The 18,758-nt window shown below is 48.0% G+C and overlaps 1 protein-coding gene across 1 annotated transcript in view; it reads left to right on the plus strand.

Moving 5' to 3' along the window:
- COG2 (component of oligomeric golgi complex 2) overlaps positions 1 to 18,758 on the plus strand; it is a 1,367,578-nt gene that overhangs the window by 1,213,030 nt on the left and 135,790 nt on the right. Inside the window, exon 15 of the mRNA XM_069607998.1 lies at positions 16,121 to 16,263. Coding sequence (XP_069464099.1) covers positions 16,121 to 16,263 — 143 coding nt within the window. The remainder of the gene's footprint in view (positions 1 to 16,120; positions 16,264 to 18,758) is intronic.

Consider the following 18,758-nt stretch of genomic DNA (forward strand, 5'->3'; position numbering starts at 1 on the left):
AATACAAGAGTTAGTGGACCAGGTTCTGTAATTGGGCGCGTGAGGCTGGGGTGGATCTGCTTACTTGCTTTTTGGATGACGTCCTTTCGTTCTCGACCCATCTGGCCCACTCCAGGGTCCAAGTTGACACTTGCTGCATGCTGTTGGCGGCCAAAGGGGCCTACAAGAATTCAGAGGAGGGGATTTTCTTGGCAGACTGTTTCACATCCCACCAGGGACTTGACCGTGGTTTTGTCTGCCCCGCAGCGAAAGCCGTTCGAGCCACTGGCTTGAGTTGATATCAAATGGGTAACGCTCAAGACGCTTCTGCCGGTGGCGCTAACCACAGCGCGTAGGATTAGGGAAGTTCAGGCTTTATCGGCATGCAAGCCTTCCACTGTTTTCCACAATGATAAGGTGATCCTTTCCGAGTCATCCCAAGTTTTTACCCAAGGTGGTCAACTCCTTTCATCTGAATCAGGAGATCTGTTTGCCAGTTTTCTTCCCTAATCCTCAGTCAGAAGCATAAAGATCCCTGTATTCCTTGAATCTGCAGAGGGTGCTCAGGTTTTACCTCTGTCGGTCAAAACATTTCAGGAAATCTGAGCTGGTGTTTGTCATGTTTGGTGGCACCACCCCAGGTACTCAGGTGTTCAAGGCCTCCATCGCTCGGTGGTTGGTTCTGACCATATCGGAAGCGTACACAGCCAATGGCAAGAAGGTGCCTGCGGGTATTCATGCAGCGCATGCAGTGAGGTCCAAGGCTACGGCCATAGCTTTTCAAAGATATGCCTCCTGGGAGGTTATCAGCAAGGCAGCGACGTGGGCCACACCATTTGTCCTTCTGCAGACACTACTCCTTCGACACAAGTTCCAGGAGGGACGCAGAGTTTGACCATCCAGTTCTCAGGAACCTGTTTGCCTCAAGTTAGGCTTTTATTCCCCACCCAGTTTAGTGTTTTCGGTGGAATAGCCCACAAGGATGGATGAGGTGGAACAGGGATTTATGAGTAATAAAATGTACTCAGTGTAGTAACTAGAGTACTCATAATCCTAAATCCCATTTCTTCCATACGTCCTACCCTCCATCCCCCGCTAGTACGCCAGTAGCTAAAATAATGGATCTAAGTGATCTGACGGCGGCAAAATGCAGCGGTCGGAACGTTCGCATGAGAAAGGTGCAAACTACCAAAGGTTTGCACCTTTCTCATGCGAACACATGTACTTACTAAGGGGGCTGTAGCGGGTGTTGCGGGGGACACCCCCGCAGTCCCTGTTTTATTTTTTCTTTTATTTTTTTCTTTTTATTTTGCGGGTGTGTCCCCCGCAACAACCCGCTCACTATACCACAGAGTATAGTAAGCAGGGTGTTGCAGGGGACGGACACCCCCGCAGCCCCTGCAGTCTTTTTTTTTTTAATTACGTGTAATGCTACCACCAAGGGTTCAAACTTTTGGTGTTCGAAACTTTGGTGGTAGCATTTTTAGAACTTTTGGTCCATGCGGACCTTTATTGTCGGTCAAAAAGTCCAATTCCAAAATAACAGTATAGCCAGGTTTACAAGTGTCTGATGTGTCAAGAGGGGACTGAGGTGAGGTGCCGGAGGACGGGTCTGGTGGGCATGCCTAAGTCCGGACCGCTCCACTGCGCGGTACACTAAATTTATAGGGGAAGCACAATCTTTCTCTGCCAAAAGGTTCTAGTACCGTCCCTGTGTCGGGGGACGCCCCACAAGGATGGAGGAACGGACACTTACAACTATGCGTACTATTTTATTATTAGTGCTGTTAAGTTAGGTGGAGCTATGACCTCTTTCACGAGTATACCATTGACTGCTTTGAGCCTCTAGACATGCAGTTTGGTGATTTTAAAAGTCAGCTGCTTTCACACCTTCTAAATTATTTTCTATTTTTTTCATACGTGTTTTATGCTATTCTAGCATTTGTATTGGACCAGATGAGCTTATCGATCATTGTAACTTTTAACTTGTGAAATGAATCCGGGAAGCATATTTGCAGAAGACTAATAATGTAATTAATGATGGTGGTGAGTACCACTTTAGTGGTCTCTGGTCTGCTCCCACCCACCAAGAGATATATTTAAGGTACCATTTCTCAGTTAGAGATTAGATTTTTATCTAGGACTAATTTGGCATTCAAATCTCTCGTTACATCAGTGTGCTTTGTTCTTAGGGAGTGATTTAATGGAGAGTCTAGCTTGGTTTTATCGGTTTTACAAATGGTTGGTAAGTACAGGTCTTGTAAGTACTTGTTCAGTTGAATGCCAGTAGGAACTCATGTTGGGGTGTAGAGATATGAATACAAATATCTAAGTCTCTAGTATATATGAGCTTTTCGTGGAAATAACCCATCATCATTTCTGATAGTGTATAGTTTTTAGCATATTTTCTTTGAGATAACTAGCTAACGAGTGGGCAGATTTGTTTTTAAAAAGGAATATGCTTTTTTGGGGATTTGAATGTATGTGCTCGCCCATTAGTGTATGATTCTGTTATAATTAGCAGAGTGAGGCCCGTCTCTCTCTGGGTGGGGCATAATGCACCTTAACCCGGACAAGGTTTATGCTCTTTGAGAGTACTAATGTCATGATCTCTGCTTCCAAAGGGTCAGGACTTACCCAACTCCCTTGGAAGCAGACCCCTAACCCTGGTTCCGGGTGCCGGCCAGTCCCAATTGGGACCTTTTGGACCCTGTCCTGGCGCCAGTGGCGCCAGGCTCATAAATATGCCCAGTCCCAGCGCTGGAAGCGCCGGGCTCATAATGCTTGGGTGGACTTACCTGCAGCAGACCATGCTGCTTACTTACCTGCCAGTTGAGCCCCTGATCCTCTTCTGTTTGGGACTACTTTTCCTGTTGGGTGGGGCAGGAGCCACTCCCTAGGTTCAGAACACTGGAACTCTTCTGGAAAGCAGGAACTCTTTTCTTACCTAGGCGAGGCCGTGGAAGGAGACACCTAAGCACTACAGGAGGCTATTTAAACCACACCCGATGGATGAATCTTGCTTTGCATTATTCTGCATTCTCTGCAGCAGAACGCTCACCGTGTCTTCTGATCCTGTGCCTAAGGGAACAAAGGCTTACCATCCTGGAATCCAGTCTTCAGCAGCACCTATAAAGACAAAGAAAGAACAGGTTAGCACTACGGTCTTCAGTGGCAGCGCATCTCTTACCTGGTCCAGCGGCTGTCACCAACGCCTCGCGCTGCATACCTGCATCTGAAAGACAAAGGCTTACCGACTCTTCGCACGCTCCGGAGGTCTTCGCGCTGCATTCCGGCATCTGAAAGACAAAAGCTTACCGGCTCTTCGCATGCTCCGGAGGCCTTCAACGCTGCATCCCGCATCTGAAAGGCAAAAGAAGGTGCGTTTAGAGACATTGGGCAACTTTACTACTCACGTGCCATCACTCCTTCCCACTTCGAAATCAGCGGGTATTCCAGCACCCTTCAGCTTCTCTAAAGCTCCGAACTTGTACCTGTAAGGTAAAAGAGACAGTTAGTGCGCATCGTGAAGCAGGCAACAAGCGCTCACTTACGTTCTTCCAAGCGCTTCTATTCCTCACGCGGGTTCGATCCTCAACTCTCTTCAGCCCGCCATCTGCAATCGCCGGAACCCTGCAAAACAAGAGGTATCATTACAAAAGAACTTTACATAAGTCAAAAGCCATACTCATGTGCTCCTCGGCACCGCTCCACAGCAGCTACGCCTTACGCACTTAAAGACTTTTAAGACATTTGAAGTGCCCAGAACTTACCGTTCGTGCAGTAAACGATGGACAGCAGTCCTCTGAGGTCAAGAGGCCTGCACCCTTATCCAGTGAAGAAACTGGTTACGGCACCCTTCCCCCGAGGCAGATAGAGAGCTCGGCGTTCACCTACCTAAGGTGAGATCGTTAACCTTTGGGGTCCTACAGGAGAAGAGAAAGGGAAGAGGAGAGAGGCACCCAATAACCCCAGTTCATTAATCCCATATTTTCTATCTGCAGACATCTTACTCTCCGAGTCAGACACACAGTGCACAGAGGTCCAGCCCGAGGAACCAACCGTGTGTTACACATCACCTTTGAAGACATGGCATTCACCCAGTCAATACCTGCGCCTCTGCGGCAATCAGGTGAGCGTTACAACTACACTGGTGAGCTGGCGCAGTATAAAATGTGTAATGACATTTTAGCATTTTTAATTGAAAAAACATAGCCTATGTTCAAAAGCTAGAGTTTAAGGTCATGGTGTGCCATGTCACTGTGCCTGCCTCTCCCGTCAATGTATTGTCTGCAAAATAGAATTTGGTATCTTTTTCTATTTTATTAGTCTGGGTCTTATCTAAAATTGAACTGTTTGGCCTCCATTGTGTTTGGTTATCAGGGTGGTATTATTGTCATCTAAAGGTACTCGTTTGCAGGCATGGTCTGATACCATGATGAGTCCAATAGTGGGGCATAAGCCTGGAAGGAATAGTCTTTTGATAAGGCTGTAATCCGGTATTGAAAAACTTTGGTGAGGGTAGGAAAAAAGTTAGTTCCTGGCCTGCATGCTTACGTTTTCCAAATGCCATATATTATTTTATTAGTTTTAAAGCATGAACACAGACTATAACTTGTTAACAATAACAATCCCAACCTTCCCCTGAACCTCCCTGCCCCCTTCTGATCATAGAGCCACCGCTGTGACTGATTCACTAAATCTCCAATATGCGTAAATTTTGTGGACAGAGGCCTTTCCTGTAGTCGTTATTCAAGAAGTCCATTACAACCGACCAATCCGTTGTAAATTTAGCTTGCTGGCCCTGAAGGACATATGACATCCATTCCAGGGCAATGAAGTGCCAGATTTTTAGAAACCATTTGTGCTCCGTAGCAGGGTCTTTTGCCTTCAATTTTTGCGCGATCACTAAGAGTGGGGACAAATGGAGAATCACGTATGCTTTTTTGACAGGCTTCGCCCATTGTTTCCAACTGGGAGAGAATAAACCTAACAGCCCCCCCACAGACTCTCCCTTTGAGCTGGTATTGAACACTGTGTGCATGTGGTGATCTATTTGTGTCCAGAACGAATTAAGTTTGCTGCAGCCCCGCCAAACATGAAGCCAGTCCCCCTTCCCTCCGCAATCTCTCCAGCAATTACGGGATGTTTTGAGGAACATAATGTTTAGTTTCACAGGGCTATAGTGCCATTGTGTCATATGTTTATACCAGAATTCCCGTATTTGAATTGCTTGAGCTAGTTTGGGAATATTCTGCCACAGATCCTCCCAATTACCCTCAGGGATTGATTCCCCAAGTGTCTCCTCCCAGGTGCGCATATATCTGACACTTTGGGGTCCCGTTATGTTTCGCTGTTATAGCTAGTTTGTAAATGTTTGCAATAAGGTGTTTGTCCCCCAGGTTTATCGAAAGGAACCTTTCAAATGGGGTTAAAGATCTAGTTGCCCCCCCGCTCCCTGAAGTTTGGGGTTCATGAGCCAATGCCGGAGTTGGTAGTATTGCATTCTTTCAGATTCGGCCAAGCCCACTTACTTCTTGCACTGTGTAAAGGATTGTATGTCCTTGCCCAGGAAGGTGTCCCCTATTTTGGAATAACCTGCTTCCTTCCACTTCCTGAACCTGCCCTCTGGGATCCCTGGTGTGAAATCTGGGTTTCCCCAAATTGGTGTGCATGGAGATGGGAAAGTGGTTAAGTGTTTTACCCTGGCCAGCCAATCCCATTGTTGTTCCAACATTACAGTAATATCAGACTTGTGTATGTTGGTTGGTCTTCTGTTTTTCTCTAACCATAAGACTTCCCCCAACGGGGCGCCCACCACCACCTGATCCATCCGGCGCCAGATTTTCCCTGAGTCCGGAGCCTGCCAGTGCTTAATGATTCTAATTTGAGCCACCTTGTAATATACGCGAAGGTCGGCAAGGCCAAGACCTCCCCGACCTGTCGGCTGCTGGAGTGTCTTGGTCGCTACCCGGGAAGGTTTCTTTTTCCAAATGTAGGCATTAATCAGCGTATCTAGGGTTCGAAAGCATGAGGAGGGTCTCGCGATTGGGAGGGTTTGAAATAAATATAATAGTTTGGAAAGGATTATCATTTTGATGGCATTTATGCGACCTAGCCACGAGGTCGATAGAGGTCACCAAGTGTGGAGTTGTTTTTTTAGATTACCCACCAGCTGCAGGTAATTGGGTTTATACAGACCCTTGAGAGTTGGTGAGATGTGAATTCCCAGCACTTTAATATTGTCTTGTACCCATCTGAATTGAGAGGAATTTTGGGCTTGGATTAAGTCATCCCCCTTCAAAGGTAAATTCAAAATTTCAGATTTCAATAGATTCACCCTTAAACCGGCTACCTCCCCAAACTTAAGAATTGTTGTGGCCACTGTTGGGAGTAATGTTACCGGGGTCCACAAGGACAGCAGCATATCATCAGCATATGCCGAAATTTTATACTCTAAACCCCCCCCCCCCTGAATGATATACCCCCTATGTTAGCAGTTAGGCGGATGGCAGTTAAGAATGGCTCCAGGTAAATAGCGAATAAAAGCGGCGATAAGGGGCACCCCTGCTTAGTACCCCTGAGGAGATGTATTTGCAGGGAAAGTTCCCCGTTCACTAATATCCAAGCTGATGGGTTAACATAATTAGCGCGGACCATAGCCAGGAATTTCGAGCCTATTCCCTGACAGCGCAGAATGTTGAAGAGGAATGACCATTCAACCCGGTCAAACGCTTTTTCTGCGTCTAAGGATAGTAAGTCCGCGGGGGTTCCTTTTTTCTGCATCTGCACTGTCCAGTCCCCCCTTGTTGAGTTTCTGGCTGGTGGCAGTGGTTACCACGCAAAATATTCTACCGGAATATTCTCTATGGGATTTTCCCATTGATTTTAAACGCACCACTTTTTGGTGCAATGTTAAAGATACCGCCGGTTTATTTAATATTAAATCAACGGTTGGGTCTTTTTGCCAGAACTCTTTTCTAAAATGGCATTCGTGTCTGTCTCTGTAACTCTGACCAAGGTCGAGCCCTTTGTTCCACTTTTTGGCAGGCTTCTCCACAGAAGCCCTCCAAATGGTGCCACTCTTTCTGGGTTCCACAGGATGGGTGGGGAGGGGAATTGGCACCCTGGACTGCGTTGCCTTAGCAACTCAAGTCGCACTCTGTTCTGATTGGGCCAGTGGTGAGTCGCCCGTGTCACGGAATTTCCCCTTTCTCACCTGGGAGCGATCCTTGCAGGATTTCTTGGGCGGTTTCTTCTTACGCACGGACCTGGTCTCGTATAAGCCCTCGCGAGCCTCTTCTGGCTCCAGCATGTGTTCAAAGCTCCAGGATTCAGACACTCCGGGATCCAGGGAACAAAGAAGGTAAGCACACAGTAGACGAGTCCGGGAAACAAGGAGGAAGGAAGAGGGTAATTGGATTGGAATTAGGAGGTCCAGGATAAAGGACAACAGTGTAGCGAACTAGGGAGCTCACGTCTAGTCGCTGCTTGCAGTAGCATTGAGACGCGCGGGCCCGGCCTATTTGTAAACACGTTGCGTCTGACGTAAGGACAAGGAAGATGTTGCACGTTAGACCGCCATGTTGGGAATATCAAGGAGTACAAGCCCCGTTGTGACGAGGACCATGAGGTCCAAAAGGGGCGTGTTCTGTGGGTCATGACAGCATGCCCCCTCTGAAGACTCGTTCCACCGGGTTTGCCCGGGTGTATGAGATATCTTCTGAGCAATCGAGGGGTATTCAGGTTAGAGGCTGGTTCCCAGGTTCTTTCACTTGGAGGATATCCTTTCCATTCAACCAGGTATTGAAGCTGACCCCGTTTATACCTGGAATAGCATATTCGTATTCATATACTTCATACTTCATATTCTATTTGGTCGTCCACCACCACCGGAGGGGGTCTGAAAAATTCCCGGGAAGATCGGATGTAGGGTTTTAATAAAGAAGTGTGAAAAACTGGGTGAATCTTCTTCCAGGAGTCGGGTAACTTGAGTCGGTATGAGACAGGATTTATGATTTCCTTGACGGGAAATGGACCATAGTACCGGGAAGCCAGTTTGTTTGGCCGTAAGTGTCGGGGTAGTAGCTTCGAGGACAACCAGACTTGATCACCAACTGCATATGAAGGCCCTGGTCTCCTTTTAGAATCAGCATTTTGTTTAGTTCGTATTCTGGCCTTCTCTTAGTGTTCCTTGGCTTCCTTGTGTACATTGATGAGTGTTTCCATCCAGGAGTCAACTGTAGGAACAGGTATGGGATGTGGAAGAACAGAGGGTAACACTGATGGATGGAATCCTTGACTGCAATAAAAGGGGCTGGTGTTGATTGCCAAATGATCTGAATTGTTATACGCGAACTCAGCCATGGGTATTAGGAGCGACCAGTCGTCCTGAACCTTAGTGGCGAAACAGCGAAGGTATTGTTCCAGGGTCTGGTTTACATGCTCTTTAGCTCCATTGGTTTGTGGATGATAACCGGATGAGAGAGCGCGTTGGATTCCCAGAATGCAACAGAGATGTTTCCAGAATTGAGAGACGTATTGAGGTCCTCGGTCTGATATGATCTTGGAAGGAAGTCCATGTAGGCGGAAAATGTGTTCCAGGAAGATTACAGCTAGCTCTGATGAGGACGGTAGTTTATGCAGGGGTGTAAAGTGAGCCATGTGAGTGAACAAGTCAATGGTAACCATTATAGTTGTGTATCCCGTGGAAGGTGGCAATTCCACAATGAAGTCGGTAGCGATGAATTCCCATGGTCTTGTTGGTAGAGTAGGTTGTAGTTGGAGACCTGCTGGTCTCTTGTTATCGTGTTTGTTCTGACTACAAATAGAACAGGCTTGGATGTACAGTTGTACGTCTGTCTTCATTCTAGGCCACCAAAATTGTCTTTGTATAAGACGGAGGGTAATGGTGACGCCATGATGTCCAGAATGAAGGGTATCATGGTAGAGGTTGATTATCCTTTGTTGTAATTTCTGTGTGGGGATGACTAGAGCATTATCCTTGAAAAAGTATCCATCCTTGATTCTTAGATTCCATTGATTCTTCCTTGAAACATCCTTCCAGAGCTCAGAGCATTGGGTTTGTATCTGAATTTCTTCGAGGAGACTGACTGCTTGAGCTACAAAAATTGTGTGGGGAAACATCTTGGGATAGGTCCGGTCTTCAATTGTTCGTAGTCAGGGCGACGGGATAAGGCATCAGCAGTTATGTTCTGTGATCCGGGGACATGATGGATGTGGAACTGGTGCTGGGCAAAGAAGAAGGCCCAACGGGCCTGACGACTGTTCCTACACTCCAAGGATTGTAGAACTTGAAGATTCCGATGGTCCGTGCGGACCTGGACTGGATGTCTCGCTCCCAGGAGTAGGTGTCGCCATTCGATGAAGGCTTGACGGATGGCTAACAATTCTTTTTCCAGGACAGAGTAATGTGTCTCACTGGGAGTCAGAGTTCTTGAAAGATAAGCAATGGGGTGTTCCATCTTGTCCTCGAACTCTTGCTTCAACACTGCTCCTATGGCGTAGTTAGAGGCATCCGGCTCCACTATGAATGGTCGATTTATGTCGGGTTGGGCTAGGATGGGGGCTTGAGTAAACTCTGTCTTTAAATGTTGGAATGCCTTGTCTTGAGGTGTAGACCAGAGAAAGGGAGTGTCTTTCTTCAAGAGTACAATGATCGGCTGAACAATCTCCGAAAAGGTGGGTATGAACTTCCGGTAGAAATTGGCTAGCCCCAGGAAGGATTGAACTTGTTTCACAGAAGTGGGAGCCGGCCAGGATAATATGGCTTTTACCTTTCACTGATCCATACCAATTCCTTCTGGACTAAGGACAAATCCTAGGTAATGAACTGAGGTCACATTAAACAGGCATTTCTCGGGTTTGGCTAAAAGTCTCTGTTCACGTAGTCGTTGTAAGACAGCCTTAACATGTTCTTCATGCCTTAGAAGGTCCTGGGAATAGATCAGGATATCGTCCAGGTAGACGATGACAAAGATGAACAGCATATCGGAGAACACCCTATCCATGAAACGTTGAAAGACGGCAGGTGCATTAGCAAGTCCAAAGGGCATTACCAGATATTCGAAGTGTCCAAAGGGTGTTCGAAAGGCTGTTTTCCATTTGTCTCCTTCCCTGATACGGATCAGATGACAGCACCCCTGAGATCCAATTTCGTGAAGATTACAGCTCCTCTCACCGCTACCTGGATATCCGAGATCAAGGGTAAAGGGTAGCGGTCCTTGAGGGTGCATTGATTTAATCCACGATAATCGAGGCAAGGTCTAAGGTCCTTCTTGGAACAAAAAACAGTGAGGCTCCAGCTGGGGATTTCAATGGTTTTATGGTGCCATTTTCAAGGTTGGTATCCAAGTATTCTCGAAGGGCTCTCTTTTCCGGTTTGGATAGGATGAACATCCTCCCAAAGGGAATCACTGCTGAGGGTTTTGTGTCTATGGCGCAGTCTTCAGGTCTATGAGGGGGTAGAGCCAGGACTATGGCAGTTGAGAACACATCAGCATAATTATGATAGGCCTTTGGAGCCGGTACAATATTGGAAACCATGAGTGGAACTTGCTGATCTATTGATGGTTCTTTGGAAGGTGTCTCGGATGATTCCAGGAATAGACAGTGAGACATACAAAACTCAGATCCAAGAAATAAGGATCCTTCTGCCCAGTTTATATAAGGATTATGCTTCTGTAACCAGGGCATACCCAGCACCATGGGATAATGAGCAGAATTAATGATGTCAAATCTGATCATCTCTTGGTGATGGTTTATTGAAAGTTGGATCTCTTTAGTCTGCAGGCTTATAGGCCCTGAAGTGAGGGGTCTTCCATCGATCGCTTTCACCGGTTGCATGGTACTTCGCGTCTCGTATGGAATGTGGTGACAGATAACCCAATCTTGATCAATGAATACTCCCATAGCTCCGCAGTCAACCAAGGACAAAATGGAGTAGGTCTTATTCTTGGATGGCGATAGAATGGCCTGTACAATCACTAGGCTGTTTTGTCCAGGAGAGTTCAAGGATGGAATAGACGTGGAGCAAACATCTCTCTCCCGAAGCCTTGCTCTATCTAGGATCGGGAGCTGGTGTTTCCCGAACGCCGAGGAGGTGCTAGAGGGCAATCTCTAACCAGGTGTTTATCCGAGGCACAGTACATGCATAACCCTGTATGAATCCTTCTCATCCTCTCTTGCGGGGATATGGGTCCACAGAAGACTCCTATCTGCATAGGTTCTGGTTCAGCAGTTGACCCTGGATTTGTGTCAGTCTTGGAGGTGGTCTAGAAGGATGCCTTCGGGGGTGTTACTTTGGATTTCCTTTTTTCTGACTTTCTTTCTTGGATTCGAAAATCTATTTGCAGGGCAAGGCCCAAAAGTGCCTGGAACGAGATTGGGCGAGCCACTCTGGCCAACTCATCTTTGATCTCCTCATTCAGTCCCCTTCTCAAAAATGTAAAACTTGCTTCAGGAGACCAGTCAGCTTCCTTGGTCAATTGCTTGAATCGGGTTACATACGTAAGCATATCCTGGGATCCTTGTTGAAAGTCTAGCAGGCGCTCCTGGGCACTATAGACCTGCTCAGGGCGGTCAAACATTTTTTTAAGGGCTTGTATGAAACCATCATAGTCATCCAGGAGGGCATCACTGGAATTGACTAAGGGCGTAGCCCAGGTTAGAGCATTTCCGGAAAGGTGTGAGATTATGAAGCCAACCTTAGCCCTAGGGGTTGAAAAGTAGAGTGGACCAGACATGAATCAAGGAATCCAGCAATACGCTTTCCTTTGTGGCAGAATCACGGGATAGAACTAATTGTTTGAGAGCGGCGTTTTCCGCTTTTAAATTTTGTACCTCAGTCGTTGGTTCTTGCATGCCGCGCATGAGATCCTGAACAGCTGCTTCCATGTCGGCTTCGACTTCGGTCGTTTGGCGTCTCAAACTGTCACAGAATTCCCCCTTTCTCACCTGGGAGCGATCCTTGCAGGATTTCTTGGGCGGTGTCTTCTTACGCACAGACCTGGTCTTGTATAAGCCTGCGCGAGCCTCTTCTGGCTCCAGCATGCGTTCAAAGCTCCAGGATTCAGAAACTCTGGGATCCAGGGAACGAAGAAGGTAAGCACACAGTAGACGAGTCCGGGAAACAAGGAGGAAGGAAGAGGGTAATCGGATTGGAATTAGGAGGCCCAGGGACAAGGACAACAGTGTAGCGAACTACGGAGCACACGTCTAGTCGCTGCTTGCAGTAGCATTGAGACGCGCGGGCCCGCGGGGCACGGCCTATTTGTAAACACGTTGCGTCTGACTTAAGGACAAGGAAGATGTTGCACGTTAGACGGCCATGTTGGGAGTATCAAGGAGTACAAGGCCCGTTGTGACAAGGACCATGAGGTCCAAAAGGGGCGTGTTCGGTGGGTCATGACAGCCCGGCTCACCACTTAGCATGTTTGAGTGACAGCTAGGCTGTTGAATGGATTTTTTCTGCATAAAACCAGGGCCTTTGGGACTGGAACTTCAGAGGTCGCCACAGGACCTAAGAATCCGAAAAGGGAAGAAGCTGAGCCATCTGCAACGACGACACCACCGGTGGAGCCCTGCTGCAACAAACTCGCCACTTTCCCTACAACAAGAGAAGATCTTCTGCTGGACGAGTCTTCTTCCTCTGAGCTGGTGGGACCAACCAGTTTGCCACTTTTGCCGTCCAAAGATGTCTCTTGGTCAAATCGCCCGTGCCAAGCACCCCGGCGGCCGGATAGCCAAGCTTCACCACTTTGACCGCAAATAAAAGGATCACACCTTTTACTGATGAAACTCTGTGGCTGGTTTCATCCCTGTGCAGTGCAACGACTCCACGTTTCCTCCTCGATGAGATCCTCTCTTCCCCTGGTCGAAACAACGAACTGCAACCACTGCCAGGAACAACTGCCACCGCTGGAGCTTCCTCTCTCTTTAAGGTACTGTGTCCTGCCTGGCCTCCCTTTCTTCGGTTTGCCCAAGGTGACCCTTAAATCCTTGGCTTTCCAACTGGGTTGGCCCCAGACCTTCTAACTTTACCTTCTTGAATCGCTCCAACCTCTTTTGAACATTCTGCAAAGACTTTTAGTGCATTTTAAACCGTGTGATCCTGGGCACATTTCGCTTTGCTCCATTTAAAGTGGGCCTGGCCTATGAACTTTGGCTCTACAGTATATACTGCCTTTATTCCCTTGCTGAGAACTCCTAAAAGTGTTGGGGCCTGTTTTATTTCTATGCTGTGCCTTTTTCTCTCCCTTTAACTGAACTATTGGAGTGCCATCAGGTTACGTACTCACATTTGTTTTAACAAATCGTGGTGTTTTCACTCTGACTTGTCTGATAGTTATCAAGGGAGGTGTGTATACTTTACCTGACTATGTTTTAACTTGCTTTTGATTTAGAGTGCTAGTATATTGCCTAAAGTGTGCTTTAAATAAATAATTATATACTTTTTATACCAAGCTCTGGTCAGTGTTTGTTTGCTCTACTGTGTTTTAGCCCTATTGTGTATACTCTACATACTGTCTAACTCTTCTTGAGAGAAGTCTGGCTGCTCAGCCACAGCTACCAGGTAAATCTGGGTGGTACAGATTGCTACCAATTGGGTTTAATGCTTAATCATGTAGTCCTAATCTTTTTGCAGTGTTCCCTAAGGGAACTGCACAGGATTCTGCCTAACAATAGCATAGGCTTGATCCTGATAAAGATGAATCACAGTGCCGTTGTAGTGTACTGGTTCCGCACGCATGGCCAACACGTCGCGGGGTCTAGCCCCCGGTTCTTGTCATTTAGGATCGACCAGGTGTAACCCTATCGATAGAGATGTACTCATCCTGCGTGTTTCCCAGTAAAGTCTCAAATATTTGGGCGATAGTATTCCTCAGATCCTGGTCCGCGACCGTCTCCAGAAGATTTCTGATGCGAATATTCGATCTGCGAGACCGTTTCTCCAAGTCCTCACACTGTGTCTCGATGTTATGGGAGACTTTTGCCAGTTCTTCCAGCGCTTCATCTATTTTCTGTGTGTCTGCCACCACCTCTTGAAGTGCCCTCTCTGTCGTGTCAGTGACTCCCCCAGCTCTGCGACGTCCCTTCTTAGTTCCGTAATGGAGTTTCTCACTTCTCCCATAAAGGACGCAAACTGTGCTTGGAACGTTAGGGTCATTGTGTCTGCAAATTCCTAAAAGCAAACCTCCAGGTCTTTTTTCATAGCTGCATTCAGAGTGGGGGGATCTTGCGGTGACTGCTCTTCCTGAGTCACTTGGGGGCCCTCCTCCTCAGGGTCCTTGGCCCAACAGCGCTGCAGGGAGCCATCCATGCCAGCGCTTGTTGGGAGCTTCTTGGAGCCTCCCGACTTGCCTCTGCTTCCCGACATTTCCAAGAAGGAGCCTCCTCTCCCTAGGGAAAGCCAAGCTAGACCTGATTATGTCTGTAGTCCCTGTGCTCTCAAAGAAGTGAGGGAACGTGAGCTGATGCTTGTAAAGAGCTTGTTGAGCCATTGTCTACGCCCCCCTCACCCCTCCTGACGCAAAGAAATGCAGGCCAGCGCCGACCATGAACCCCCGCCGGGACTACCGTACAATCCGAGCCCCCAGTCCTTCCAATGTTGCCGGGCGGTTAGTTGCACGCGCTGAGCTCCGGATTCTCCTTCTCCACCGCCACAGGCCCACCCAGTGCCCCAGGAACCCACTTGATGGCAGGCGCGGGCCTCCGGCGAGGGCGGTCGGCTCCACTGCTGTTGAGGGGCGCCCCGGAGCGACACCCGCCCCGTGAGTCCCAGTATGGAGGCCCCTGCTTCTGTTGCCGTTCCCCCTAGTGGACATATTTGTGGACTCGTAAGATGCCTTGTTGCCCTCAGCACTAACCGTCCCCAGGGACCCACCACTCCACCTCCTGCTCCACGATCCGCTCCTCTGCTCACCACCTCACCACCGTCCCAGTCTCCAGCAGAGTGGGGACCGGTGGTGCCTGTATCGCGATATCACTCCCTTTGTCAGCTGGTCTCAAACCACGGGGGGGTGATGCCGCATAAGTGGCCCTGCCGCTTTGTCCCATGTACTGGCAGAATGAACCGTGAGGCTGCTTCTCTGCCGCAGCCGGCCGTCCGTTGGTGAAGCCAGCCGAGGGGCAGGATCACCGTGTCCTCCTTCGATGATCGTGGGACGGGGTGTCCTCCACTCGCCCAGCAGGCCTCCGCCTTTGAGCGCATCCCGCAGGCAGGCCAGCGAGTCGCCGGAGCTCCACTGCCGGCTTACCCGCACCCAAGATGACGCTCGATCACCGAATAATTTGTGGAGATGGGACTGCAGGGGCTCCGGGTCCGCCCCAGCTGTTCGCGCAGTGTTTCCCTGCAGCGCTCGTACATGCAGCCGAAGGCTAGGCTTCTGGAGGGGACGGAGCGCTCCGCTGCACATCTACCCTAGCGAGCCGCCATCTTGGAAAAACCAAATGCCATATTTTTTAAGCTCTGTACATAGACTCTTTGGTGGTTCTTATTTTGAACCTAGATTGTCTGTCTAATATTGGATCAAGAGGAGACTTTGTGTCGAACGGAGGGGGTAATGTAGTGTAATTATTTTGCGTACCTTTCCACAAAAGATGGGGGAATCCATAATAGGTGGCATATATGTTCATTACAAATACATATTTTGGAGTCACCTAGCTCAATAACACAGGTGTGGCAGTAAAGAAGTCCTCTTCTGTGAGGATTCATTCCAGAGAAAGGTGACCGCCTCCCCTTGTAAAGCTCGGGATGCCTTTACAAATATCCAGGTGCACTGGAATGTAAGTGATTATAGCAAATGCTGTTATAGCTAAGTGTGTAAGCCATATGTATCTGCATATCATTTAAGAGTTTATAAATATCTGATTACTATCATCAGAAATGTGTTTTGACCCTGTTACTGACTTCATGTTAACAAGGGAGCATTTTAATTAAAAAAAGCTATAATGTGGTTATCCAAAGTGAAAATTAATACTGAATGTGTGAAACCATTAGAATAAAAGTTATTACCAAAGAATGGAGATACGTTTATTTCAGAATTCAGAATATTAACTTATTATGCTGAAAGTGTCTGAGCAGTCAAACTATAACATTGCCCTTCATACTTTGTTACAGGAGCATTAGAAGACTCGCGCTCTTTGTTAATAACCTCTGTGCCCATGCTAAGCAACAGGATTAGCCAGGATCTGAGTGAGTCCTGCTTCAGTTGTCTGAAGGGTGCCCTCGATGTTCCCAGGCTATACAGAAGGACAAATAAGGTTTGTGAAGGACTACAAACTACAACACCATGTATTGATACCATTCTGTGAAACATGACTAACTGTTGATATGGTTGTTTATACTGTGACAAAATAAAAATGAACATTGTCAAGTGTTTATAATCCCATAGGGCCAATCGAGGGTCTTCGCATACTGTTGAAGCATCAGAGGATAAGTGGTAGTGAAGTGAACAAACCCTTTTCAATGCCTGTGGAATTTATCTAATTTTTTATTTGCGCTATTAGGTGTTGCTTGCTCATCCCAAAAGAAATACAAACAGAGGATCACCTCAGTTTTAGGAAACTGCTAAAAATATGGCTCTTTAAACACTCCAAGCTGAAGAAAACATCTGAGTAACAAAATCCATCCAGTGCAAAACAAGAGTAATCCACGAAAATGGACCACCCAAAAACCAACCACAAACCCAACAGGAACAAGACTAAGCAAAAGGGCTAAACTAATCAAAAAACCAAAACTACCCAACCAACCTACTAACCACTCTCTAGAACACAGCATACCCGCCACCCATTACATAACCAACTTGACGCAAAACCTGACACTAGACAAAGAAACTACAGACACTCTTAAGATCCCTCCACAACACTTGACACACACAGGAAACTCCTGCATTCAATCCGCCTCAAACAGCAAACATTTGCCCATCTACCAAAAGGTAAGGTGGTATGAGTGGTGAGCACACCCATTGCTAGTGCCAATGGGCTATGGCTAATCGCATGGTGAAGATTCTGCTGGTAGCCAATGTATCAAGTTTGGATGTGTTTGACAGTGACTATTGTATTGGGTTTGGCTGCTTTTGAGGGTGGGCAATGTATTGAATTTGGATATAATTCAAGGGTAGCTAGTATATTGAATTTGGATTACGTAAGGGGTAGCCAATGTACTGAATTTAGATGTGTTTGGGGGCGAATGTATCAAATTTGGTTGTGTTTGAGGGTGGCCAATGTATTTAGTTCAGACTAATAACGTGATACAACTGTCCACATACCCACTAACAACTTTCAAATATTCTGCCTACTCACCCTAAAACATAGAACAATATACAACATTTCGAAGGGATTGGTTCATCCGACGTATTCCACATCTATGACAATTAATCACCACAGCTGTGCTGCTTCGGAAAATATTCTGCGTCGATGACGTCGATACGCTGTCCTCGAGGGCCTCCGTCGAGCCGACGTCACCGGATGTTATAAGTAGGACACACGACGCCCATAGCCTCAGTTCCGTTTTTTCCACGAACGTGTTCGCTTCGGAGATCTCGGCACGCCTCGTTTCTTCAGAGTAATTCTATCGGTTCTTCGAACTTATTTGTTTGTGAAGATATCATGTCTTCGTCTTATACTCCGCGGTCGGGATTCAAGAAGTGTCGGGACTGCGGTTCCAAGATGTCACTTATGGACCCGCACAATGCCTGCCTCTGGTGCCTCGTTGAGGACCACACCACGGATGACTGTGACGATTGCCAGTCGTTAACATCGAACGCCTTGCAGAAGCGAAAGAAGTTTCTGTCGGTAGGATTTCCAAGCCCCGAAAGTCGAAATCCGCTGGACTTTCGACCAACGATTTGAGAGGCGACTCTCTGCGTCGTCGGCGTAAATCCAGGGGGGTCTCGGTCTCGGAATGGTTCCCGCCATTCCTCTGCCTCTTCGAGGCACTCGTGGAAGCGCTGTCACCGGTCGCCTTCCCCGTCCTCGTCTGAGGACTCCGCCCATCGGCGGGTTGCTTGTCCCAACAAGCATTCCCCTCCTGCGGAATGGGATACATTTCGTAAGGAGATGATGGCGATTTTTGAATCGCAGAGCTCCGTTCCATCTGCGCCTTCGAAAGAAGCCACCAGGGAATGTGCTAGGGCCACCGTTCGCATGCCTTCGGGCTCGGGTGGTCGGCGCAATCATCAGGAACCTACGAGGCCCCGATCGGACAATGTGGATCGCTCTAGGCATGCCCGCTCCAGGTCCCGGTCGTCAACGCTCTTGAGTCCGTCGGGGCCTGTGAGGTCTTCGAAGAAGACGTCGACGCCATTGGCGCCATGTCCGTCGAGGGACTCTCTCGGGGCTCCGCCTCCGAGGAAGCCATCGGCGCCGAGGCCGTCGAAGGACACGCTCGGGGCACTGCCCTTGAGGCCTGTGTCGAAGCCATCGGCACCATGCTCGACGCCGACGCCGATTCCGTCGATGCCCTCAACACCTTTCGAGGAGGCTTTATCGGAGGTGCCCCAAAGACCGGTTGAAACCTGAGGAAGGCTCTGGCCAAGTCAAAAAATGTGGTTGTGCCTTTTTCTGTGCCCTCATCCAGGGATTTATTTCAGCCTCTTGATTATATTTCTGAGGTGGATGAAGGGTCTGAGGAAGGTTTGGTTCCTGATGAGGTTCCTGACAACCTCTTATCTGGTCATAGCCAGATGGAAGACCTGTGTCAGTCTTTGCACGACGCCAGTGGTCTGAGTTCGGTAGGCCTGAGCCAGGCACGCACG

Source organism: Ambystoma mexicanum, chromosome 4q (genome assembly GCF_040938575.1).
Source record: "Ambystoma mexicanum isolate Mex_15411 chromosome 4q, UKY_AmexF1_1, whole genome shotgun sequence".
Lineage (NCBI taxonomy): Eukaryota > Metazoa > Chordata > Amphibia > Caudata > Ambystomatidae > Ambystoma > Ambystoma mexicanum.